Source organism: Coffea arabica, chromosome 8e (assembly GCF_036785885.1).
Source record: "Coffea arabica cultivar ET-39 chromosome 8e, Coffea Arabica ET-39 HiFi, whole genome shotgun sequence".
Classification (NCBI taxonomy): Eukaryota; Viridiplantae; Streptophyta; class Magnoliopsida; order Gentianales; family Rubiaceae; genus Coffea; species Coffea arabica.
Genome location: NC_092324.1, coordinates 42,096,006 through 42,123,183, shown reverse-complemented (window position 1 = coordinate 42,123,183; position 27,178 = coordinate 42,096,006). Strand labels below are relative to the sequence as shown.

At 36.4% G+C, this 27,178-nt stretch overlaps 2 protein-coding genes across 6 annotated transcripts; one reads left to right on the top strand and one right to left on the bottom strand.

Moving 5' to 3' along the window:
• The first annotated feature begins 1,210 nt into the window (after positions 1 to 1,210).
• On the top strand, positions 1,211 to 17,365 carry LOC113703200 (endoribonuclease Dicer homolog 3-like). 5 transcript variants are annotated; one of them, XM_027224490.2, is made up of 26 exons: positions 1,211 to 1,687; positions 1,796 to 1,976; positions 2,379 to 2,492; positions 3,068 to 3,202; positions 3,625 to 3,697; positions 4,762 to 4,826; positions 4,908 to 5,045; positions 5,877 to 6,029; positions 6,394 to 6,529; positions 7,580 to 7,685; positions 7,803 to 7,995; positions 8,081 to 8,241; positions 8,358 to 8,600; positions 8,718 to 8,738; positions 8,832 to 8,983; positions 9,590 to 9,858; positions 9,956 to 10,476; positions 10,609 to 10,703; positions 11,940 to 12,175; positions 12,262 to 12,471; positions 14,541 to 15,017; positions 15,270 to 15,542; positions 15,664 to 15,990; positions 16,068 to 16,272; positions 16,726 to 16,837; positions 16,996 to 17,365. In XM_027224490.2, exons 1-26 carry the CDS (start codon positions 1,566 to 1,568, stop codon positions 17,201 to 17,203), a joined length of 4,926 nt encoding a protein of 1,641 aa, XP_027080291.2. In that variant the 5' UTR covers positions 1,211 to 1,565; the 3' UTR covers positions 17,204 to 17,365. The 5 variants fall into 5 exon arrangements, with proteins under 5 accessions (XP_027080291.2, XP_071917944.1, XP_027080290.2 ...); XM_072061843.1 differs by lacking the exon at positions 8,718 to 8,738; XM_027224489.2 differs by having other exon boundaries at positions 1,212 to 1,687; positions 8,718 to 8,983.
• Positions 17,366 to 17,981: 616 nt separating this feature from the next.
• Positions 17,982 to 27,178, bottom strand: LOC113703195 (uncharacterized). Its single transcript, XM_072061847.1, has 10 exons — positions 26,061 to 27,178; positions 25,267 to 25,358; positions 24,936 to 25,038; positions 23,787 to 24,052; positions 23,436 to 23,567; positions 23,090 to 23,212; positions 20,284 to 20,412; positions 19,979 to 20,196; positions 19,531 to 19,684; positions 17,982 to 18,714 (listed from the first exon to the last, which is right to left on the bottom strand). The coding sequence occupies exons 1-10, from the start codon at positions 26,299 to 26,301 to the stop codon at positions 18,496 to 18,498; spliced, it is 1,677 nt and encodes a 558-aa protein (XP_071917948.1). The 5' UTR covers positions 26,302 to 27,178; the 3' UTR covers positions 17,982 to 18,495.

The following is a 27,178-nucleotide window of genomic DNA, read 5'->3' as shown; positions in this document are numbered from 1 at the left end:
CCCGCCACCCGCTTTAAAAAAATAAATATATAAAAAATATATATGTATATAATTATATATATAATATATAATTTAATTAGTTACAAATTTATGATAATGATATTATTAGTTATATGTATTATATAATATATATTAGTATATGTAATATAATTGATATTATCAATTATACTAATAATTATATATGTGTACTAATACAAATTATTAATTGGTTATACTAAATTTACTAATACATTATACTAAATCCCTAATTACACTTAATACAATAACATTTTTTTCTAAAAAAAAAAGCACAAGCAGAATAATGAATTAGTGATTGTATTTGAGCTAAAAGTGAAAACTTGACTACTTTAGTTGTATTTATTTCATCATGTTGGATTGTATTCAAATAACTTTTGTTTGATTGTTTTTATAAGTTTAAATTGTGAAATTACAATGAATAATAATTTGATGATGTGTTGATATTTTAATACTTAATTATTTGCTAAAACTTAATTATAATAAAATTATATAACAAATTTTTATTAGTCCTGCGAGAGCACCCGCGGGGAAGCGAGGCGGGTCGGGGGGAATTCGTAGGCAGCGTCCCCCGCCCCATTGCCATCCGTACATGGGACAAGATTTCAGTGGAAGATTTCGAAACAAACAAAGAAACAAAAGAATTGCCAGACGTCCAATTCACACAAGCGAATTCACACGAGCAGGACGACCGTCAATTGGCCAATGGCAGATCGACACATCTGCAATTAGGATTAATTGGAAATCATTGCATTCACGCATACACTAGATATGTTAATAAAGGTAGGCAAGTGCACGTGATTGGGATGTGAACGATAAAGAATTATAATCCCAATATTATATATTTTTTCTTTAATAAAAAGGGTATTTTCGAAACTTGAACAAATCTTGATGACAGCTGGACACAATAAAGGCAATTTCGTCATCCCAAGTTTCCTTTTTCCTGATGTCAAGTAGAATCACTAACGCTTCTTAACAGCAAGAGGGTAATTGTTAAATGCCTGGTTATTCAAAAAGTGGTGGACTGTTATTTGGTCAAATCTCAGGGATCGATTGGTTATTTGGTCAAACTTCAAGGGAGGTAAATGTAATTAACCCTTTAACTAACCCTCTAAAGTCACAGTTCTGATACTAACCGCTTTTGAAACGAAAATAAACCTCTCCCTACCTTTATTTTCCTAGCTAAATTACTGCTTGGAAATAATGCATTTTTACACAAAATTATGCTAAATAGTAAATAATTGTTCAATTTGTTACTGTAGCAGAAATTAGCAAGAGCCCAAAACCGAATGCGTCTCTCACACAACCCTCTTGGCTTCTATGAATTTCAAGAAAAATAGAAATACTAAAAAGGTTTTAGAAGTGTATGGAAATTTGCAATAAATTGCTCCTATCTGTTCATCTATATTCTTCATCCTTCGAAATTCACACCATTGTTGTGTCCTCTCTTCATTCTTTAACAGACTGATGATCAATTTTGTGTAGAGAGTGGCAGAGAATCTTTGTATCATAGTTTGATAGCAGTGATTTTTTACAATAAAGGAATAAAGATGGGTTCCTCACAAAATGTCAAGAACCCTTTAAAAAGAAGCTTTGAAAGCATGAATTCCATGGCTAGAATAACCAGTGAAGCCATGGATGTTGTTAAAAATCAAAGCTTGATGCCAACAAGGTATGTGTTCCATTTTTAAGTAATTTTTTTCTTTCAAATTTTCTGCCAATTCCTGAATGTTCTTGATTGATGATCGGGCTGGTTTTGCTATGCATGCATTTGTTGTAGCTACCAAGTTGAGATTTTTGAAGTTGCAAAGAGGAGAAACACAATTGCAGTGTTGGACAGTGGTGCTGGGAAGACCATGATTGCTGTTATGATGATCAAAGAATTAGGCCAATCTCTCAGGCTTAATGGTGAAAAGAAATTAATAATTTTCTTGGCTCCTAGTGTCCACCTTGTTCACCAGGCATGCCCCCTTCACAGTTAACCTCTTGCTGTTTTATAGATGTTGCTTTCGATGATGAAGTAAGATTAAACTTCTTGTTTTTTGACTTGTTAATACTGGGTTTATAAATTTCTGAGTCTTCCAATGCTAATTTTTGCTATTCTTAATTTGTTTTAGTTTCCTGTTAAGTGCTTGTCTTGCATTATGTGTTTTTTCTAGCTCGAGGACATTTTAAGTGTAATCTATGGCTTTTGGTTTGCAAAGGAGTATTTGGTGCCCTGTAATGGGCTAAAAAATTGATAATCTTTAATGTATATATTATTCATGGGAGCCCTTGAAAGAACTAAGTTACAACTTTTTGTTTAATTTTCTTTCTTTCGTATTGTTTGCTGTCTTTTTTTCCTCATTTTTATTGCATTGCAGCAATATGAGGTAATAAAATGTCACACAGAGCTTGAAGTTGAGGAGTTGTTTGGGGCCAAAGGTGTTGATGATTGGCATAAGGAGACCTGGGAGAAAGCAATCAATGCACATGATGTAAGTTGGATCTGCTTAATGCTGTCTTTATGAGAAAGTTTTTCTCTTTGAGTAACTGGTGTTACCTGTAGAATTCGGTTCCTCTTGGGTGTATTCATTTGAATAATCAGCATGATTCCTCTACTGAGTGACTTAACATTTTGGTTCTACCTTAATATAGTTATATAGATTGAACCCAATCAATGTATATATATTTGCTCTATTATGAGTATGACATAGGAATTGCAGGTTTATTATGTAGAACAAACATCTCTGCTTGCAGATATGAGTTTGGTGGACACCATGTTCGCAGGAGCCTCATAAGGGGTTTCACCCTGAATTGATTTCGAAGTAATGCCTGAATTTCATCATCTTCTATATTTTGTTAGTGCAATCAGGTTGATAGTAGTGAAATCAGTTTTTAAGGAACTGAACGGGAAGCAGTACTGCTGTCTACCGAGTTAGATTCTCAACACTCTATGGACTTCATTAAACTACCATGCATATCATTGATGTTAAAGAATATCTGACTTGTGAAATTAACATTATGATATTTAAAGTTTAACACTGTGAAAATTATCTGTTACTTTCCTTAGGTTATGGTTATGACGCCCCAGATTTTATTGGATGCTCTGAGGAAAGCTTTCATGAGTCTGGATGTTGTATGCTTAATGATTCTAGATGAGTGTCATCATGCCACTGGTAACCATCCTTACACAAAAATAATGAAGGTGAAGGTCACTTCTTATTATTCTATTGAATTGTTTCACTCTTCATGTATTCACCCTCCAAATGGTTTTATTAATGGGGGAAGAGGCTGGTTGTGGTAGCCACCTGATGTATATTTGGAACCAGTAATTTTTGAACACATTCTGAGTAATTTTGATTTGAGGTCCCCTCCCTCCCTTGGAAAAGGTTTTCTTCCTAAAAAAAAAAGCCAATAATAATAGGTTATATATATATTTTTGCACCCTTGCTCTCCTGAAGTTCTCGTATTCAGACTCTACCAGGTGTGCACCGCATCTTCGCCTCCTGCTCTTCCTTACACTCTCCTCTCCCAAAATAGTTTTCAAAATAAAGTATATTCATCTGCATTTTCTTGAATAAATCTTTTGAATTAACAATCTGATTTCTCCAATTTTTCCTTATGAAGGACTTCTACCATGATAAATTTAGAAACAAGCCAAAGATCTTTGGTATGACTGCATCACCAGTAATTAGGAAAGGTAGTTGCTCATTTTCTTTCTTACATTTGCTAATAATTTTTTTCCATTTGTGGAGCTGAAATAGATTTTTTTTAATCTATATTTTTTGATTGCCATATGATGAAGATTGCATTTGCTGAATATGGTTCATCTTGTCTTGGAAGAGTGCTAACATGTAGTTCTTCATGTATTTCAGACAATTTATCTGCACAATTTTGTCTATTGATTCAAGGGTACAAAATTCTAGAATTCTAGACTTTTGCTATTGATGGCCTATGTATATGGATGCTTGATACTTGGTTATGGGTCATTCTGTTGTTCTCTTTGTGGCAAAAATGTGCTAATATCTAGTGCTTCACATTATAAGTTCTAGAACTTCTAAACTTCATGATTTAACCTTAGATTTGCAAGTATTTGTAGTAGTGTTTTCCTCTCGTTTGGGCCCATGATCAACAGTCTTTCTGTTCTTTACATGAGTGTGAAATTCTTTCTGCGAATTTCTCCATCTACATAATCTCTGTGTCAAAGGATTTTTTGATTTTTTTTTTCAACGTTAGAAAGCCCTTTTTTCCCCAACTACAGGAAACAAATAAAACTTTGGTTATTTAATTGGGTTATCAAGTACTAGTGTTATCCTAACAGATTTAATTTTAAAGATGATGGCAATTTTAGCATTTTAGGAAAATATATTTTAAGTCTATTCTCTTATCCATTTAGCCTTTTGCTTAAATAGCTATGCTGATATACTAACTTAGCTGACACTGTTTTTTTTATTCTTGTTCCATTGAAAATAGTTTCCTCTCTAGATCAAGCAAGTAGCATGAGTGTTTCCCAAATGAACAATAGTTGATCTTCTGACTTGTTCTTCCAACTCAACAAGGAACTTGAGCCTTTGTTTCAATATTTCTGGTGCACTCAGTCTCTTAGCTGTGACCGTTTTGACTAGATAAAATGTCTTTCTTTTTCTAGTTGTCTTGCTTCGTTATCTGTTACTTGTTTTGGTAACTATTTTGATCAAGGTTTTCACTTGTTTTGTCTATTGTAATTTTTGCTATTGCATGAGTTTATGTGCTTCATGACACCAGGTGTAACATCCACCATAGTCTCTGGGCGGCGAATATCAGAACTTGAAAGTCTTTTGGATTCCCAGGTAATATTTCAATGTCATTGGAAGATAGTATTTATCCTGTCCAGGATACTTGGTTGGTTAACAAATGTAATGTCTATGCAGATTTATGCAACAGAGAACAGGGCAGAGTTGGAGGAATCTGTCCCTTCTGCAAAAGATGTTCGTAGATTTTATGACCCTCCATCATCAAATTTGGAATTGGAAACATTGGAGGCAGAAATTGAGCATCTACGAGAGAAGGTGATACCATCTGCATAATATGTACATAACGAACATTGCATATGGAGATAAATAAATGTGCAGATGCATCTAGAAGAATACACCCCTGCCTGTCTTATTCTCTCCTTCTGCACAACTAGTTGGCGCTGTATGGGGAGATGCAAATAATTTCACCTCTCACCCTACATCCTGCTCGGAGATTGTCTGGTTTAACTTTTTCTACTTTAGCATCTCTAAGACTTGAGTGTTTGTTAAGGGCATTCTCAAGTACTGAGAAGCGTACAGTATTCATTGTGAGTCCTTGAGGCAGGTTAAGGTTGTTAGTTTCTGATCCTTTCTTTGGGTGACCAAAAAAAAAAAGAAGGAAATATAAGAATTCCAAAGTGGTCATTAACAGGAAGCAGAGAAAGGTAATGCAACAGAACCTTGGTTTAAATCTGATAGCAACTCTATTACTCACTAGCCAAAGTATATGTTATGGGGCCATCAACACAAATGCTAACATGTTTGTATTTGATTGAAAATAAGGCAACATCATTTGGCCCATTTCTTTTGTTTTGGTGAGTATTCAGTGTATTTAACTTGGATGGTTAGTATTGTCTTATGTAGCAGTTATTAAAGTGCTGAAAAGGTATAGATGGTTCCCATTGTGTCCCTAGTTCAAAAATCCAGAAAGAAATGGATGCAAGTTGTTGGTTCAATGTTGGTTATATTCATATGTACAATATTAAAATGGAATTGGCTGCATGAATGTGCAACTCATTCTACATGAACAAATGGCAGTATTATTTTCTAACCTGCCTGACGTTTTGCTGTTCTTACCCTTTCTTTCTTTCTCCTTACATTGGACAGTTTGATGCTGCTTTGCTTGATTTGCAATGCTCCCTCCCATGCCAGTACAAAGACATTAATGATAAAGCCGTGATGTTTCAAAAGAGGTTGTCGAGTGATTATGCAACTATTTTGTGGTGCCTCGACAATCTTGGCCTTATATGTGCATATGAGGTAAGCAGGTCCGTACAAGGATACAATTTGGTATAATGTATGAAAAGTATGAAGTATCTATAGATTTGGCAACTTTGTGAACGTCATTTGCAGTTTTAAGTCAGTAGTTAAGTTAGGTAGGATAATGATCATGCAAGTTCAGTTATGTGAGTATTTCAGTTTGTGACTTAGGTTTTGTTTGCTTTTGTTTGAGATATTTTGTTTGGTGTACTTATTCCGTATTATTTGCATGTATCAAATCAAGAGCTACCATTTCTTCTTCATCTTTGATTGTTTTACTGCACCAAGTTTCTTATTTGCTCTAGCTTTATACATGACTGCAAACTTGATTATGGTTTTAGAACTCAAGTTCCTTCTTGTGCAGGCTATTAAAATCTGTATAGAGGCTGCCTCTAATGTTAAGGAAGAGTGTGAAGCTTTCTCATCTGAGAAAGCTTCACTGCAGTATAACTATTTTCTTGAGGAAGTACTATCAACAATTCTGAAATCATTGCCTCAAGGTATGTTTTGACTTTATTGGATATATACATATGGAGGAAATCTTGATTTTACTGCCTGCTTGCCTTTTTGGGGTCATTATTTAGTTAGCCTCTTCATCATGGATTGCAGGTAGTATTTTCCATGACACGGTATAGGTGTAAGAATTTATCTCCTTTAAGCAGTGTGTTCCTGATCTTAGTGATTGATACTTGCATCTTTGGGGTGGATGGTGGGTGCTCAGATGTTGAGGAAGGATATACCTTCTTCAGAAAAACTTTTAGTGCTTAGGAATTGTGATCAAACTCTAAATATAATTAAAGTAGGATATGTGGTGGAGAGCAGTTTTTATGGTTCTGATATGAGAGGAGGACTGAATGCATTTTCTCTTTCCTCCTTTCAATTTATCCTCCCATTCCCTCTTATGTACATGTCTCCAGGATTCTTTGAGTTTTGCTGTATCTTTTCATTAGTTGTTTGTTTACCTGTAAGAAGCACTTATGAATTTGATTTTATGCAAGATTCTTGAGCCCCTTGGGAGCATACTGTTGTAAGCTGATCTTCAAGAGGAATTTAACAAGAGATAAGAAGCAACTTTTTCAATCTTGTAGTGAAGTTCTTATTCATGGGCCCGTTATTTCTTTAGCCTGTGCAGTAATGCAATAAACTATGCTTGCAAAAAGATGGATGTCTTCTCAATGAGCTTATCTTTTCTAAGTGGTTTACAATAATCTATGTCTTATATTATTGTAATGTTTTGACATACTAATGCCTTTGTGGTCTTTAATTATGTGAATATGGCCAGTTTTGAAGTTTTTGTATAACCAGTTAACCATTTCTAGTTACTTGCCTAATTTTCTCTGAAAGACTTAAAACCTTCCTTCTTGTTTCTTATCAACTCTGTACGCAGTCAAACTCTATCTAGTGTCTTGCGTTTTGACAGTCTTTACTTTGGCGACTCGTTTTTGTTGTTTCTTGTTATTATGCTAGAGTAGTCCGAAAAGCAGATAGGAGTATACATTTTCTGCTCCACTTTAGTTTTTGATGTGACAATTTCTTTCATGTGTCCTTAGATCACGAGAAGCTTCTAGGTGTTGGATATAATTCTTCAGCTACTATATGTAGAGGCTATATCTCTTCAAAAGTATGTGAGCTTTTGGAGATATTCAGATCATTTGGGTAATACTCTGATTCCATTACTGAAATTTGAAAATATGTTTCAGCATTTATATTTCTCTTTATTAGTCCTTTCTGCATCATTTTCTGTTTTATAACCTCCTTTTTCTCCAATCGCAGGAAAGATACTAAAGTGTCGTGTCTCATTTTTGTTGAAAGAACTATAACAGCAAAAGTACTTGAGCAACTCATTAAGAGAACTGCATGCTTGTCTCATTTTGGGGTTGCATACATGACGGGAAATAACTCATTAGTTGATGCATTGGCACCAAAAGCTCAGAAAGAAACCCTTGAATCATTCAGAGTTGGGGAGGTCACCAAAAAAACTGTTTATGAGTTTAGATGAAATTATTGCAATTGTGGTATTGATTACTGATGAGTAGGACATTCTTTAATAGGTCAATCTATTATTCTCAACTGATGTCATTGAGGAGGGAATCCATGTACCTGACTGTAAGTTTGTTGTGCGCTTTGATCTACCAAAAACAGTTCACAGTTATGTCCAGTCACGTGGACGAGCTTGTCAATTGGGCTCTCAATTTATTGTCATGCTTGAGAGGTGAAGACAATTTTCTCTCTCGCCTCCAGATTTCAAGATTTTGCAAAAAATAGCACTGTTGCTGAGACTGAATTGCTTTAGTCCATTCAGTGTAGTTTGACTCTTTTAAATTGCAGGGGGAACATCAGACAAATGGATGACTTGTTTAACCTCATTAGGAGTGAATTCTCAATGAATAATACGGCGGTAAGCAGAGATCCTGATGCTTGTGTTAAAAAATCTTGTCTTATGAAGGAAAAAGATACATATCTTATGAAGGAAAAAAATACATATGTGGTGGAGGCAACTGGAGCATCAGTTGCTGCAGATTCAAGTGTTAGCCTCTTACAGAGATATTGCGACAAACTCCCAGGAGACAAGTATGTATACTTGATATTATCAAATCTATACAGACGAGAAAACTCTGTGATTAGGGGATGGTTTCTTGATGTAACTTTTTGTATCTTACTTGGATCACTAGTGATGCTTTTTGGCAGGTACTTCATTCCAAAGCCAATGTATCAGTACTTACTGGTTGGACAGTCATATCAATGTCAATTGACTTTACCTCCAAATGCAGCATTTCAAACTATGACTGGCCCTCTTTGTAGGAATACTCTTTTGTCCAAACAGCTTGTGTGCTTGGAAGCATGTAAAAAGCTGCATCAGATGGGGGCTCTCAGTGATCATCTTCTTCCTATCAGTGAAAAGCCTTCCCAAAGTAGTTCCCACCCAAATTGTAAAGCATTAGCATCAGGTGCAGGTATATTACTTATGTACCTTAACTGAATGTTTAGTATAATAGTGCCTTTTGCTCCTTAATAATAATTCTTCCATGGTTGCACTCTCTGTTTGTAATCTTATTTAAGATGCAAAATTTTCCCTTCCCCATAATTTTGATCTGTCATCATCAAAGACAATGTTCGTCAAATAAAAAAGGGAAAAACATAGGGGTTTTGTTTATATGTGGAAGTGTGGAAAAATAGGGATTTAGATACCCATAAACATACAAGCCCTGCAATGCTTAGAAGTCACAATGAATAAACTACTGACACATGAATTGAATTCCGAAAACATTTTCCATGGTGGGTAAAAACTACAAGTAATAAAGATGCACTGAACTACTATCATTTTTTAATGGGACTTAAGTCATGCTTCACCCTTATCTTTACTTGTCAGATGAGAATTTCTCTCCGATTAACTATGGATGGCTTACTGTATTTGATTGAATAAACTGTCCTGAATCATACTCCACTTTCTAAGATTTCTACTTGTGCACTTAGCTTAGTCTTTTATCGAGTAGTGCCTGCTCAACATGGTCTTTTACCTCTCAAAGTTATGAAGGTATATCCGTCTATTTTGCTTTTAGGAACAACAAAGAGGAAAGAATTGCATGGAACCACCTGCATTCGTGCGCTGTCTGGGACTTGGGGAGACAAGCTTGATGGATTTGTTTTTTACGTATATAAGATAGACTTTTCTTGTAAAACTGAGCAACTTTATTCCAGCTTTGTTCTTTTGCTCGAGTCAAAGCTAGATGATGATGTAGGAAAAACTGAAGTGGACCTGTATCTAATCTCAAAGTTTGTCAAATCTACTGTTTCTGCATGTGGCCAAATTCATCTTGACGCAGAACAGGTTGAACTCTCCTTCACTGAATCAGGATTTTTTGGCAAAATAACAAGCCTTTTTCTCTTCTGTAGCTAAATGCTAAAAGTCATTTTACTGTGATCAGGTGGCAAAAGCAAAATGCTTCCAAGAATTATTTTTCAATGGGTTATTTGGTAAATTGTTTATCAAATTGTCTGGAGAAAGGAAGTTCCTCTTTCAGGCACAGGAAACATTGTGGGACCCATCAAACATGTATTTGCTTTTACCCGTAGAGTTGTTAATCAATTGCTCTGAGCCCTGGAGAATAAATTGGGGAGGAATTGAATCTTGTGTTTCAGTGGTGGAATTTTTCAAGAAGCATGCTTGGATAAGTGCTGAACGGTCTGAAAGCAACAGGAAAAACATGTTAGTTCATAGACCTGATCCTGATGGAAGTGATGCAGAAAGCACAAATATCATCCATCTGGCAAATACATCAATTTCCTTAAATAATCTGAAGGATATGGTAGTTGTGGCCATCCATACTGGCAGAATTTATTCTATTATGGCAGCAGTCGATAATACATCAGCAGAAAGCCCTTTTGATGCCAATTCTGATGCTGAACCATCAAGTTATTCATCGTATGCTGATTATTTCAATAAAAAGTAATTCCTGTCAAATTTTTGATCTCTCTATCCTCCTTACGCCATCGTCATATTTTTGCCCCGCCCCCCCCCCCCCCTCCTGGATAAAAGACTAGGAAAACTTATTGTATTGCAATTTTTACTCCTGTTCAGGTATGGAATTGTTTTAGTGCATCCTCAGCAGCCTTTGGTGCTGCTAAAGCAAAGTCATAGTTCACACAACCTTCTGGTGGATTTTAGAAATGAAGGTACATCGCCTCTTGCATTTCTTTTTTCTTTTTTTAATTCTTTTCGTCTTGCTTGGAGAGATTTTCATACTTACACTATCTATCTTGATAAACCTGGAATTTATAGTAAAGGAAAAGGAAAATCATTGAGAACGTAATCTGCTTTACTAAGCACTTAATTCTCAAAGTGCTTGAGGTTCAGAACTTTTGATTTTTGCAAATTTCATGTATCTCCTTGATGCTAGTTCGTATATGCACTTATGACATGGACTAAAGTTCCTTTTTCTAGATTTTTTGTTGGTTCTTTTTTTTTTCTTATGGGGGGAAAGAACTTGCTGAACCTGCCTGTGCCATTTACTGCTTTATATAAGTGAAAATTTGGAGCTTAAATGCCACTCTCTCTCTCTCTCTCTCTCTCTCTTCGTGTGAGCTTTGTACTTAAGTGAGTTTTCTTTAGGTCTAACTGTTTACCAGTGTGGACCATTCTGTGAAGATGAGACACGAATGGAATTTAATTTTTCACTTAATTTTCTTATTTGTGGTGCTTTTACCTTTGCAATTGCATCCGATGTGGTCTAATGCTTGTGCAGAATGGAGAATATGACCATATAGGGCTCTAGATTCTCCTTCAAGAAACAATCCATGTTGATAATGTTATCTTCTTATACTTAAACCAGACTGAAACACAAACTTTTGGATATTTACTTAATTCTACAATATTATTTCTATACTTGATTGACAAATCTCACAGGAGAAATTTTGCTTGAAAAAAAAAGGAAGAAATCATAGTTCTGTTGGTTTCATCTCACAGGAGAAGTTCTCACAGGAGAAGTTTTGAGCAGTTGAAGATGAAGCTGGTTCAGTTTCAATCTAAATCTGAAACCATCTGCAGTTACTCTCATGTATTTCTAAGAAGTCCTAAATAATTAGTTCCTTGCATGCATGCCTGAGAGCTACTCCACATTTTCTAATTCGCATTCTATTGAGCCAAAAGTCACAGTTTCTGTTGAATAATTTGATCATTCTGTAATTGTTAATATTTAAATGGATATCTGCCATGATGACTGACCCGTCAAAATTCCAAACAACATTTACGTAGTCCGCTTAAATTGTGTTGGGTTGGAAAATAGAGTTCGTTTACTGGTTTTATGAAGGTAATTCCTAGTTCCAGAGAACTAGTAAACAAAGTTTTAGTTGATTTTGGCATATAGATGTGCCTTGTCGAAGTCAATTTCACAGTATCTTCTGGATAAGCAGGCACTTCACGTGGAAAGAAATTGCATGGTGACAGTAGGATGGCTGTTGAAAAGCCACGATGCTATGCTCACATGCCACCAGAACTTCTAGCCAGCATTGATGTCTCACATGATGTCTTAAGATCATTTTATTTGCTACCTTCCATAATGTACCGACTGGAGTCTCTGATGTTGGCAAGCCAGCTCCGAGAAGAGATTGCCCTGAATTCTCAAAACATACATATAGCAAGCTCGTTGGTATGTGTTGCTGTTACATTGGGCAAAAATTGTCCTCTAAAATGCTATTAATTCCTGATTTTATTGATGTTTCTTTTCGTAATCAGATTCTGGAGGCTCTTACAACTGTAAAATGTAATGAAAGCCTTTCCATGGAACGCTTAGAGTTGCTCGGAGATTCAGTGCTAAAATATGTTATGAGTTGCTACCTCTTTCTAAAACATCCCAAAAAACATGAAGGACAATTATCTGCTCAGCGTTCAAGGGCTGTGTGTAACTCCACCCTGCATAAATTGGGAACTGATTGCAAGTTGCAGGTACTTCTTTTACTTGGAAATATGTTATCTTGAAGATTTTGTTTATTGCTTATTTCTGCTTGTGCTTGAAATCGTGTCATACATGCATGTGGTTGTGTTTCCCTCCCTCCCTCCTCCCTCCAGCCCTTGCTTTCTGTTTCACAATTGATGGAATTATCCAGAGCCGACTATTCTTCATTTAGGTCTTGCTGACTTCTACTCCTTTCTTAAGCAGTTTGGACTTGGATTCTTGACCTGTTTTAAATCTTTTTTAGTTACTATATATTTTATTGAGCTTCCATTGCAATATTAGCACTGGTTAGTCATCGTTCAATCAGTGGCTGCTGAAACACTGGAGTTTGTGATTTTCACATCCTATATGCAAATGAACTCTAAATACTGCTTAAGTAGTCACAGATGACTTGCACTAAAAGATGATAAATAACAACTTGCATAACTATGATATCAAGTCCTTCCACCAAATTTGGGATAGAACAAAGGTTCTTGGATTTGGTTAACTGTGGTGTCAGATGGTTTCTTTTGAAACTGGAAGTAGCAAAGGTACAAATATAGTCACATGGAAAATTAGGCTGTTTATTTGAAATTAATTCGCAGATGAAGGAGCATTAGAGAAAGGCATTTCCATTTGCTATTTTTGGGCATGATACTAATGTTACTCTTCATCCTTCCTATCTCATAGAGTTGCTAGCATCTATAGTGAAAGGTCTGATCCTAATAAGGTGCTGCCTTGTTACCTGCTGTGGATGGCTATGTGACAGCAACTGCACCATTAGTGAATTAATAACTGGGAGTGGCGGTCTTTCAGTTGCACTCTTAAGGCAAAAACAAAACCTTTCCTTAAAACCAGTCTAAGACTAGCCTATCAACAAATACATCCCTAAGATGGTTTGGTATAGTTACCACACATGACTTCAACTGCTGTTAATGAGAATAGGTATTCATTATGCTAGGGAAGGAAAGCCTTCCACTTATATCAATAAACAATAGAAAACCAGGAGCGGGAACGCTTCCTCCAGCTAGGATGCAGAATAAAAGAGGTGGGTCAGACTTCCTATTGAAAGCTGCACAATAACCTTATATTCATGGATACATTAGGTTTGACTGCTATAACTCTCTTTTGCAAATTCGATAAATGTTGGTTTATCTCTTATAAACCCAGGGGACTCTTACCCAGGGAGTATGAGGTTGTGGTGCATCAGTTCCTTTCCAATAAGTCGTGTTTTGTAAATTGTATAAAAAAAAGCCACAGCCCATTGGGGTTATTACTTTCCAGCAAAGAAAAGCTTTAAATCTTACCTTGTTTTTAGAGAGAGGTTTGGAGTTTTTTGCCCCAACCTGCTAGGGAGCCGTTAGACTGCAGCATGAGGCTGAAAAACGTAATAGGCTAGCACGCTCTGCTGTTGGTCCTTGAGTCAGTTAAGTTGGAAGCAAAGTGTCGGCCCATGGGCCAAATGAATAGAATGATGCCCAATAGCAATACTCTGATAATTTGTTTGATTCTGTTCAAACGTAGAGATGTAGAAGTTCAAAAGCATTCCTAACAATCTTCCTATGTGCTTTTTACAGGAATGACAACTGACATTCTCTACTTTCGGGAGCATAATTTTGTTTTTGGATAAATATAAGATGAGCTAAACATACATGTTATTGCAGTCAGACCATTTATTCGATCTGGAGAAAGAATATTTAACTCTTAACCCTTGTGAAGCATTTTGATGGTTGCTTGAAATAATACTTGTCTGCATTCATACATCAAGATATGATCTTTCCTCTGTTCCTCACTCTACCTCAACCTCCCAAACTCTCTCCCAATGTGCACACCAAAAATGAAAAATATTATAATCAAACGAAGGGAGATAAAGTATATACAAAGTAAACAAATAAATAACTAAAAGTTATTGACATTCTTGCACTATCATTATTGGAGATTGAGTTTGTGGTCGAGGCAGTTAAAAGCGAAACTAATTCTTATCCATCTTTCCTATTGTATGCCACAATTAAATAGAATGTGTTTTACTTTATTTGACTAAGAAAATGCTTTTATATTTCGTTGCATTTCTTATGTACAGAATTATATACGGGACAGTCCATTTGAACCACGTCGCTGGACTGCTCCAGGGCAGCATTCTATATGGCCTAATCATTGTGAACATGGGGTGGATACAATAGAAGTGCCTTTAGACGGAAAGTTCATTACAGAAGACACTAAAGTAGTAGTTGGGAAGTGCTGTGATAGAGGTCACAGATGGATTGGATCAAAAACAATATCTGATTGTGTTGAAGCCCTAATAGGGGCATACTATGTTGGTGGGGGATTGGGTGCTGCAATTGGGTTGATGAAATGGCTTCGGATTGATGCTGAACTTGAGCCTGCATTAGTTGGTGAGGCCATTAAGGTTGCATCTCTTCATTCATATGACCCAAAAGCCAAAGACATTGGAATCCTGGAGATGAAGCTTGGTTATGAATTCAGAGTCAAGGGGCTGTTGCTAGAGGCCATTACACATGCAACTGAACAAGAGCAAGATGCTAGTTTCTGTTACCAGGTAGGATAAAAACTTCAATAAGTAAATTATTTCTGTCATTATTCGAATTCAATCTATAATAAGGAAGCTTTTGCATCAATATTGGCCTTGCTGATGTTGTAGCTGAGTTATCTTGAGGTTGTCAAGGTCAAGAGTTTTGTGCCTAAAAGGGGGATGAGTAAATATACATGTCATCATTTTTATCTTTATTTCCTTTCTTGTAGACATGGATATTTTCTGTGCACAATTTTCTGATTTTGGTTTTCTGATTAGAGGCTGGAATTTCTTGGCGATTCAGTGCTGGACATACTTATAACTTGGCACCTTTATCAAAATCACTCTGACATTGACCCTGGGGAATTGACAGATCTGCGTTCTGCCTCTGTGAATAATGATAGTTTTGCTCTTGCTGCTGTTAGACAGAAACTTCATCTGCATCTTCAACATTGCTCTGGATTCCTTGAAGATCAGATTTCGGCATATGCTAAGTCTGTGTCTGATCCTTGCAACAGTACAAAGTCACTCCAAGTTACAAAAGCTCCTAAGGTCAGTTTCTAGTTACTTCACTGGCATTTCAATTTTACGATGGCAATTTTGTTTTGTCTTGTATGTAGCTAATTTTATTTTATATGTGTTAGTATCACGTGCATATCTTCATGCCCTACAGGTACTGGGGGACTTGGTGGAAAGTATTGCTGGGGCAATACTAATTGACACCAAACTCAATCTGGATGAAGTCTGGAGGATATTTAAGCCGCTGCTTTCTCCTATTGTGACCCCTGATAAGCTTGAGCTCCCTCCACTTCGTGAACTAATTGAGTGGTGTGATTCTGTTGGTTACTTTCTAAAACAAATTTGTACAACAAAGGGTGATTTGGTGAAGGCAGAGCTTATCTTACAGCTAGAAGATAATCAGTTAGTTAAAGAGGGTTGTGGACCAAATAGAAAAATTGCTAAGGGTCAAGCAGCTCTTCTTCTGTTGAAGGACTTAGAGGTTTGTCCTGTAGGTTTTCCAAATTATTCAGGAATTTTTTGGATGTTGTCTAATTATGATCCTCTTACTAACAACAGGAAAGAGGAATTCTGTCTAAAAGGCCAAAAGAAGAGAAAGATGATGTTTCTTGTACATCTTTACCAAGCTCAGATGGTATCTGCTGTTTAAAAAATGAAGGTACTGATCTAAAATTTAATAAAAAGCAGAAGATTATTCAGGTGAATCCAGGGCCAGAGAGTGGTGATCCACAGGGCTTTGATTCTGATAGGCTCAATATACCAGGTACTGTAATCATTGTTCTTCCTGGCTTAAGAGTTAATCATGGCGAGTAACATAGAAGAATATATTGCAAATCCCGGTTCTAGCTACTTTGAATGAGAACCTAAAGCCCCTGTGCCTGTTGGTGCAGGCAAGGCCTTTTATCCCCAATATATTCTCTAAGTGTTTTCATTTATGGTTTTTGTGCAGACTTCCTTGCTAAGTTGTTTCAAGATTAGTTTCAAATAAAATTAGTAGCTTTAGTGGTAAGAATAATGTTATGGAGCTATTTGCTCCGGCTTCTAAAAAGACATGATAGGATTGGGTTAGTTAAAGACATCAGAGAACCTGAGGGGGATTATCTGTGTGCGCATACTGTACTCATTTTATCATTCTATGTTTGCACAACCTTGTGGTGGAAAACTTACTTTGGAGTCAATTGTTTAGCTGCACGCCTGATGTTTATCTTCTTGGCAGTACTTCCACCAATTGACATGAAAAAAGGAGGGCCACGGTCCTCTCTTTTTGCTCTCTGCAAGAGACTGCAGTGGCCAATGCCTACTTTCCATACCACAGAGCGCAAGTCAAGGTTAGTGAGTGCTGCTGTTTTGGTGATTTTTCTTGATTTGTATCGTACCAAATATAAACATTCCCCCTAGAATAAGTTGAATCCAATTCTAAAGTATTATTTTCTAGTTAGATATAAATATCTTGTACTTCAATCCTGACTAGTATTTCCCTCCACAGATCTCAAATGGTAATTGGTGAAGGCTCTGAGCAGAGAACAGGGTTTAATAGTTTCGAATCTGATATCACCTTGATCATACCAAACTCTGCTACTATAGTAGTCAAAGGAGATCAAAGAGCTGATAAGAAGAGCTCATTTGACTCAGCTGCCTTGACCATGCTTTATGAGTTACAACAACAGAAAAGGATTGTCATTCGTGCACAGTGATTTTCTGTTCTGCCAAAACACTGCCAAACCGATTTTTCTAGTAAGTATATACAAGCGGAGAGTCTCTTCTACTGGATATTGTCACTGAAATACTATGTATCACATTGAAAATGATGATCTACCAAAAATAAGATTTAAGGATTTGGCAGAGTTGGCCAATAAGCAGTTTTCCATTTTGCTTTGAAGAGTGTTTTATAAGCACTTGAACTGGACAATTATTGGCTGGCCCATGAACCTAACTATTATCTTAACGAATTCAAAATCCTACTAAAATCTACTAGTACATTCCTAGTAGAGCTTCAACATTGCAAATTCTTGACATCATTAGTTAGTAGGAAATGGATTTAGAATTTGGGATTTTGATGATAAATATACCATTTCAAATTCCAAAAGAAAAAAGAAAGAATTCAACAAAGCAACTATATAGTATTGACAGAAAACATAGTACACTTTTGTCTGTTTTTGCCCCAGTTTCCAAATCTTGGTGTTTACATGAAAATCTTCTAGGGAAAGTGCATCTGGAGGAACCATAAAAGTGTGAATTGGGAGTCCAGCAAAGGTGCACCGTAAGTGTACCTAGCCTTTTTAAGTACACAAGTTTTTCTACAGCGTAATTTGATCATCAATCGGGTGCATTGTTTAGGTTCTGGCTCTGTTTCCTTTCCCTTAAAGAAACAGATGAATATTGCACCACAGGCATGCATGCACATAACTTTCACTTCTTCGAAAATAGGTAGGCAGTCATAAAAAAGTATTGATTTCACTGCTAGGACAGGTATAAAATAGATGTCCTCGTGCTCTTCCAGCAAATTCCAACACAGGACAGGAGCATACTGATTCATAATTATTCATCAAGAATATGCTTCCCCAAAAAAAGAGGGTGCTGCAACATATTGAACCAATACAGATATACTATTTACCTTTCGTTTTTCATGGTTATCCCTAAGCAGAACTGTATATGTCTAAACAATTTCATTTGATCACTATTTTCAAACCAAACGAACAACACAACATTGAAATCTTACATCTCTTCGCCTTCAAAAGTGAGGCTACGTAGCAGAACCATATGTACATATTGAGGCCATCATATGAAAGTTCAAACTGATCAAAAAACAACAGACTAGTGGCATGATATGGTATGGTTGGCATTCACATGGTTTCAAAAGCTGCTTTGCTGATGCGATTGACAGCTTGACCTGTTTTCCAAGCACTGACTTATATTATCAGTTGAAATACCAGCACTAGTTGCCACCACCTTCACAAACCAAGTTCAGCAGTTTCTCAAGTGTGACCTAGGCTCTGATTAACAACTCATAAACATTACTGTTATTATCCCCCGACACACGCTTCAACATTTCAAAACTTTTACGACTTCCCAAAAAGTCAATCCGCTTGAATTCCAAATAACCAAGCTCTGCAGTTGTTTTACTAGAATACACTGATCGCAGCCGGTCAGCATGTCTGGAATCAGTATGAAGGGCAACCTCTACTTCTGCAGCTGACATGTTTTCCTATGGAAGCATTACCAAAATTAGAAACTGACAACAAACCTCCTTTTCATGTACAAAAAATGCTCATCGAGCCATCTCAGTTAAGTAGGTAACAACATTGGCCTGGATACCTAAGGTGCCAGGTTCAATAACCAACCTGTATTGTATCCAAAAAAAACTGTACAACTAAGCCTCAAGTGAGAAACTTGTTTATTTGTGGCACCATTTCCCAATAACATTGACCATGTTATTAGTGGCAGCCCAAAATCATTACTAAGACATAAGAACAGCATATCCACCTTTCAAAATATATCCATCTGCATTGAATCTGGTTTTACTAGTTATCCGCACAAATGGACATTATATGTGTATTTGACTAAGAAATATAACCACCATACTGCTAATTCATATGCATATTTCTGTAAAAACTCTCACTTCATAGACGAGATATAAAATATTTTTTAAAAAAATTCTTTAAATAAAGATATGAATTATACTGGACATCAAAATCTTCCACAGGTTTCATAGGTACAGTTTTTCTGTTCCCATTGAAACCAAACAGTACTACCATGAAGTGCCCAGCAGGGAGAATTGGTCATACACTATCTGTTCTTAAAGGTACTTCCAATTTACCTACACAACATTCTACTTTTCTTATCCTCAATCAAGAAAGCGCATGAAACCCAATCATTGTTTAACATTGGTAATGATTATGCAGATCCAGCAGTAAGAAAACCAAATGATTCATAAGAAGAAGTAAGGACCAGAATCAACAAGAAAAAATAAGGGTTTTACAGTTTCAAAAATATAGGCCAAAGGAAAGATATCAAGCAGTACCTGATAGAATGCATAGATGTGATCCAACACCTGCAAACATGTAAAGCCTTTATCACTGAAAAATGTCCTCGAACAGGGTCCCATCTCAGAAAATCGATCAACGGGGAATAATATGGTAAGGAAGTGGCTCTTGAATATTAACTCAGACTTCTCACTGCAATCATGAGGATATCATTAGATAGCAACATATGTGTACCTTATAACATCAGATATACTAAAAATACAAATTCCCCGTGTACAATAGGTAACTTCTGAAACATTGATGACATATATTATCATTCTCTACAAGAACTTATACTTTCAAGGTGAACGTCTACTACATCATTGAGGGGATATTTTTCAAGTATTATTTCATGTATTCTACTAGTTAAAGAAATCAAGGATAGTAAACTATTGCTTTAGGGCAAAAAGTGGAAAATTATTTCAGAGAGGAATTCATTTCAGTAACCTTTCTGTAAGCGGTCGAGACAAGTTGACAAATGATGCTTCAGATTCTTTTCCATCTGCCTTTGCATCAAAGAAGACAAATGTATCTTGGTCATTGGCATCCTCTACACTGGAAGACTCAGTATAGATAGTGGCAGATGAAGTTGGTTCAGATATTGACCAGCATACAGAATCCAGAAGGCTGCTCGGGTTAATTGGACGCATTGGGGTTTGGCATGTCTGCAACCACAACAGATGAGGTAATTATTCAACCTGAATATAACATAAATAAAAAACCTGACTTCAATAGCTAACTCCCAAATCTACCTGCATTCGGCAATTACGGCGTTTCCTAACCCAGTCTTTGGCCAGGTTAATAATCTTCTGTCGTTCTTCGTGGCTGACTTTTAGCATGGAAGTTGGTGCATCTTGAAGACAAATAGACCCACCAAATTTCTAATAATGGATCAAAAAATAAAAATTTTATCTCAAAACTAATTTCCTTAAGCACAAAATCACTAATTAAGCTGCAAATAACTAGGGAAAAAGGCTAAAAAACTCTAAATGAAAAATACAAGTCATGTAGGATGAACGTAGTAGGAAACATAATTTTAAATTAGCATGCTATAGGAAGTGATAGAAGTTCAAATCTTGGAAAAACAAACAGAACTATAGAAAAAAGGGAAGTGGAAATACATATGCACATCAACTCTTGGCTAACTATACATTGTCAACCTAGAAACCTCGTCTCCAGAAAATGTCTGTCAATTTATCTGAAAAACTTTAAACTCCCAAGCACTAAGTATGGAAACAGAAGGACATATTGATCACTTGGACAAAATGTTCCCTTTTCAAGCAAGGTTTTGTTTTACTAACTTTACATAAAATTGCACTCAGATGTGGTAGTTGACTTTTTCCTCCATTGTTGCAGCATGTTTCTTCTTTTTCTCTTATGCAACCAATAACATGAAAAGAACATTGTTGGGATACTTAATCCAATTATCATTACATCAAAGAAACAATATTGGTGATAAATGGAATATTAAACTGTTGGTCTAAAACAGTGTCTTGCATTGCACTGGTTCAAGCGTGCAAGTGCTACTAAAAAGTATCCTAATTTTCAATCTGCAAATTGTGCATGAAAGAAAGCTTTAAGTATCTTTAATTTTATTAACTCTATGCAGTCAACTAAAGTGCAGTGTTTTTATGTACTCTAGTGATCTGTTAAGTGAATGTTCTGTTCTGCATTTGATTTGATAATTGCATAATATCCATTTAGTATTAAGATGAGTGTTGTAATTATCATGTTGCTTTAAATGTCTTGCCATATTGATCTTCCTCTACATGTAAGTTCACCCTCAGCAGTTACCATTTTTCTACTCAACTGGTGCTTCTAATAGTCATTTTCACAGATGATCTTCCTTTCTTCGGAATCCAGAAAATGCACAAACATGCCTTTTAATTCTTGTTCAAAAGTGTCGGCACAATCACTAAGCTACTGTCATAAATAGGGTGCAGAGGAATCGAGTAGCTTGAATCGAGCTCATGGGTAGCTTGGTTAACTACTCGACTCGAGCTTGGTTAAATTTGAGCTTGAGTCAAGTCCGAGCTACTTGCTAGAGCAAACGAGTCAATCTCGAGTAGTTAGTAGGAGGAATTGTGGGCTCGACGAGTAGCTCGAGCTCGGTAGCATTTATGTATTATATATATATATTAGTTATTAATTTACTCTTTTAGGTTTGTTAGCTACAATATTTAGGGGCTTAACCAGTTATGTTGGATAACTGTTAGAAATGTATTATATTAATGATTGCAGTATTAATTTTATGTACAAATTTTATTTTGTTTATGTTGGATAAAACTGCCTAACTAGAGGTAAACCAGCTTAGGTTCAATCCGGCCACGGATTGAATACCGAATCTGCAATCCGGCCATGGATTGAATAGCGAATCCACAATCCGGCCTTGATTCTGGCTAGAAATGTATTATATTAATGATTGCAGTATTAATTTTATGTACAAATTTTATTTTGTTTATGTTGGATAAAACTGCCTAACTATAGGTAAACCGGCTTAGGTTCAATCCGGCCAGGGATTGAATAGCGAATCCGCAATCCGGCCATGGATTGAATAGCGAATCCGGCCATGTATTCTGTGTAGCTGTTTAACACAAGCATGAATCCGTTTCACATAAGTCTGGACTAGCTAGGAACTGGGTCTGGATTTGAGTTAAGTCGTGGTAACCGGGTCCAGATTTGAGTTATTCGTGGTCAGGATTTGACTAACACCATCAACCTCTTCCTCTACTTGAATGCAATGAACAAGCTTCCAATGAGGGGAGGTATCTGAAATTATCCCAAAACTTTTTATTTACTCACAGGAAAATAGTTGTTGAATTGGGGCTTGTATTCCCATTGATGACTGTGAATAAACCAAACAACAAAATCAATAATCATTCCCATTGCTTTTCCTAAACCAAACACCTGAAAAGGAATAGCATAAACCTATTCCGATTGAAGAGGTTTGATAGTGATTGTCATTGCCATTCTAGAGTGGCAACCAAACAGGTAGTTAGATTATTAGGAATTGTGCAGGAAAGGGGTGAACTAACAAGTGATGGCAAGATTGTTTTGTCGAGTACTCAACTCGATATTGAGCTCGAATGGCATATCAAGCTCGATCGAGTCGAGTTCGAGTCTGCTTTGATTATCATCGAGTTGCTCTCGATCTTTATTTCTCGAGATCGCTCGAGCTCAAGCTCGAGCTGTGGTGGTCTGTGTAGGGTTCAAGCTCGAGTACGTCACTATTCGAGCTCAACTCGGCTCGATTTCACCCCTAGTCATAAAGTACAGGTATGTGTTCTTTTGACCACAAAAATTTAGGTCTTAGCTATTAATCGATTAGTAGGCAAAGAACAGAATGGATGTACTGTACAACTAAAAAAAAAGGATTGGACAGAAAAAATTACATATTTTAAAGAGAACTGGCAGGAAAACTTATCTTTGAGTTAAGAAAGTGAAATCTAATACTAAATCACATTAAAGAGAATATAAAGTTAGAAGAAAGGAAGAAAGAGGGGGGGGGGGGTTAGAAAAAAGGAAGGAGAAGAGCAAAAGGAAGACAAAATTTATTACCTCCCTGCAAGTGCCGGTTTGAATAGCATCAATTGTGGTTGCAGTTTGCCTAGCCAAATCAGCAGAAATGTGAACAAGCCTCTGCAGACGTTTTTCCTTTGCAGTCTTCAGAACCCACAGCGGCTAAGGCACAGGATAAATTGGTCACAAAGACATTATAAAAAATCAGTGTCAAGTTAAAAGTATAAAAACACCAAATTCTATGCACTCCACATCAATTAACTAACGTATCCCATCAATTACCATTACTGCTGAATACCAAAATTTCCACAGATGGACCCCCTGAAATCATGAGTAGACAGCTAATACTTACATTTAAACATAAACAGTGGGAAGTAGTACTTACTGTAACGATGTTATTTGAATGACCAAGATATTTTCCAACTGAAGGTCCTTCACAAACTACATGACTAGCACTGCAACCAACATACCACTGGTCCACCAAGTTAGCACCTTCACCTGAAGCAGCTTCAACAACCTAAACTTGCAGCAACATGTATATACGCGAAAAGCTAAAGCAGTTAAGAAAAATTTAAGGTTTTAGTGCTGCAAGACTAGCAAAAATGAATTAAAAAATTGTAATAAAAAGGCTAAAGGCAATAATGTGTCTTCTTATGAGCATGAGTACAGAAAATTAGAAACAAAGATTCGAAACAATCTCAGAAAAATTGCTTTACTATGAGCACACAAAGCCTACCTTACTCTGCAGCTCAGCAGACACATCTGCATCAATGTAAAAGGAATAACCAGACAGCAGTGAACTCGTGTTTCTTCTTTTGGACTCTCTCTCAGGAAAGTGAAGTTGTGGCCCTCCAGTCATGTTAGAATTATCAGTGTACTCAAGTGAACCAAAGGGAAGACAAGACTTCTCAGTACCCATATTGTGAACTAGCCGGTTCAGATCATCTGCGGCCACACTTTCTCCAATGGTCTTAACACTATAAAGTGTTTCACTCAACCTCACTGAGAAAATGACAAGAAATGCCCGAAGAAAAAGCTTTAGTAACAGTTTGCATAGCATAAGCTATTTTAGTTCCCCTTCTAAACAATGGCTTACAAAATGCCAAGGCGCAGCATTAATTTGCCTTTTCAAAGTTCAAAAGCAGAAAGCATCCTACCCTGCCGATATCAAGTGATATTTGACAAACCAATTAAACAAAGCATTTACGACTTTTTTGTGGTGCTGTGGATTAAATTTTTTTTTTTATAGTTAACGAGGGGAACTAATATGTATAAACATGCTGTTCCTGAATAATACTTGTAACATTCATATGCATCTCATTATGCTCAGAATAAAAAATCAGACTTCAAATTAGCAACAACCTAACCACCAAGCTGCAGACAAGACGTAGTAGTAGGTAAGAAAACAGCTGCACTCACTTACAAGCTGCACTCACTTACAATCACAATAACGACAAAGTCAGTAATCACATAATTGGACAAACGATATGAAGCCCTGAAAATAATGGAATTTTCACAAATTTAGGAAATAGCTACAGCTTAACTAATTTGGGCAAAAGAAAGATTAGCCCTACTCGTTTTGTCTTTACACTTTGGCAGGACTTAATTCACAAGAAGTCATATCAGGTCCTCATGAGCATTATGCACAAATGGATTTTCACTTTCGTGTATAAACGATGGCTTCGGTTAAGAAATTGGCCTGTGCTATATCTCAACTAAGTGGTTAATGCAAAGGCAAATGACAGGGTTCTTATCTTCAAGCTCTTATTGGTTTAATAGTCTAAGTGACAAGTCATACAAAATTGAAGCTGGAAAAGTAAACACCTACATTAAATTCATCAGAAATCAACATCAGCTTCAAGAAATACAGGAAAAAGTTTCTTACCATTCCTTCTGGCACTGTCTACAAACCATCCAAGTGTAACAACAGAAAGACCAAGTTTTGACCCATGTTTCAAAGCATGCTCAAACTTCCGTCCACTAAAGCTGTAGGAAGCGTTAAGAAATATTTTTTGACCAACTTTTGCAACGACATAACCAAGAAGATTCAGCACCTACAGACATGATCATTTCTCCATAATACATGCAATTAATTTTTCAAAGCTTTCTACAATGGTTGAAAATGCTAAAATTAAACACAAATTATCATAATTCATATCAGAGTGGAATCATATAAGTTAAACTGCAAAGGAAAAAGGACATATGCAAAAGGATATTTGAACAACCAGATGAGTACATTGAGGATGCAAATGTGGGCTGTATTCACCACCCAATTTCTGTGTTGCAGCCATCACTTGTGCCCTAGCTTCTGCATATCATGGTGATGGCGAATATAAAACACGGATGAAATGATAAACAGATAAATTGATATCAAAACAGCTTATATTTGCCAATTTCTAATTATGTACGCCTTTATATTATATCCAGAAACCTAGGAAAAGAGAGGAGGAAGCCATGTTGCATCAAACCATTGAAAGATAGAGTTGTAGATTAAACATATTAGTTCTACTTCCAGCGTGAGGATGCAAAAGATTACAGACTCCAAAAGGAACAAGGATCAAACAGGAGCCAACAAGGACATAAAATAATGAAACAGAGAACTTTATTTGCTCAATTGTTTACTCATCTCATTTGCATCGGCAAATAAAATAAGAAAACTTCTCTGGTGGTTCATAATTAAAATCAATGGGTGCCAAACTCAGATTTAAATCCCAACGTAAAGATCTCTACTTTTCAACATAAACAATAACTTGTCCACGACTTGGGCACCATAACACGTTATCTAACAGTTGTATCCAAAATTTTAGTACCATAACGTCTGCTCTTAGATGAATCAAAGTCATCCACCACCAACAGAATGCAATAACAATTAACAAAGTCCAAAAATGTACTAACTTTGCTATCTAAAAACTACCTTTGGAAAACATACTGGCAGGGAAATAGAAGGCCTACAAATACCAAATAAATAAGAAATAAAACTACAAGTTACCAGAATTGCAAATTGTTGTACCTTTGGAAAGTCCAGTAACACAAATAACAAGGCCTGAAAAGGGTCCCCGGGGCCGGTTTTTGCGGCCGGATTCATCAACTCCGGAGGCAACTGAGACAGGGGACATAGGCTCCATTGCAGAGGATTGGAACCCGTGTCCTCTAAATGAGGAAAATGAAGTTGAAATCTCTGCAACCAGCCTTGAACACCCTTTACTGCTTATCACCTCCACTTTTCCCCCTCCCCCCATGCAACTAATCATAAAACAAAATGACAGCAAGAAAATAAAAAATCAAATCTTTTGAACGAGTCTAACAAAAATTCCTACAACCCTTTTCAATTCAGGCCAAAATAGATTGAATGGAAGGTGGTAACCCCCCAATAAAAGCAAAAAAAGGTGGGTTTTTGTCAGGAGTGGAAAAGAAAGTTTCAGGCATGAATTTTGGGAGGGAAATGGAAAAGTAAAGAATTGGAAGATACAGCAGTAGTAGTACTGAGAAAAAGAAGACAAAGGAATGGAAAAGTAGAGTCTAAATCAAACAGGGAATTTTGAAGAATCTACTAGCACTAAATTTCATTTTTCTTCTGACAGAATGATGAGAAAGAGTTTACCAGTATAAAGCAAGAAGAGTACTACAATACAAAAGTAAAGTTGGCAAATTTTTTTGAATGGAGGAAGAGTGGTCTGCTTGAAAGCTTTTCCTGTGAGAGAGTCAGAAGCTTTTGCTTTTATTGGGGTGTATGAAGAGTGGATTGATTCAATTGGCCAGCCAAAAATGGAAAGGAGAGGATATAATCATGGAGTTCTTGTTGCCTTTTTCGTGACAATTCAATGCTACAAAATACAACGTACAAACAAATGAACAATCACAAACAACAATTGATTTCTTCCTGAATTGGGCATCTATTTAAAAAAAATATTCCCACTGTTTTTAACGTTTGTAGGGGTAAAAGCTTGAAGTTCAATGACATTTGGGGGGTGGATTTTGGATTCGGAGCTTGGGCCCTCAAAGTGGAATCTGGAATCATCAGCCATCAAAATATTATGGCTAATCTGAGAGTGACTCAGAAATTTCAGAACTTAAAGAGTTCTCCTTTTTGGTACAACAGGAAAGAAGAGTGAAACTTGTGTGGAAGTA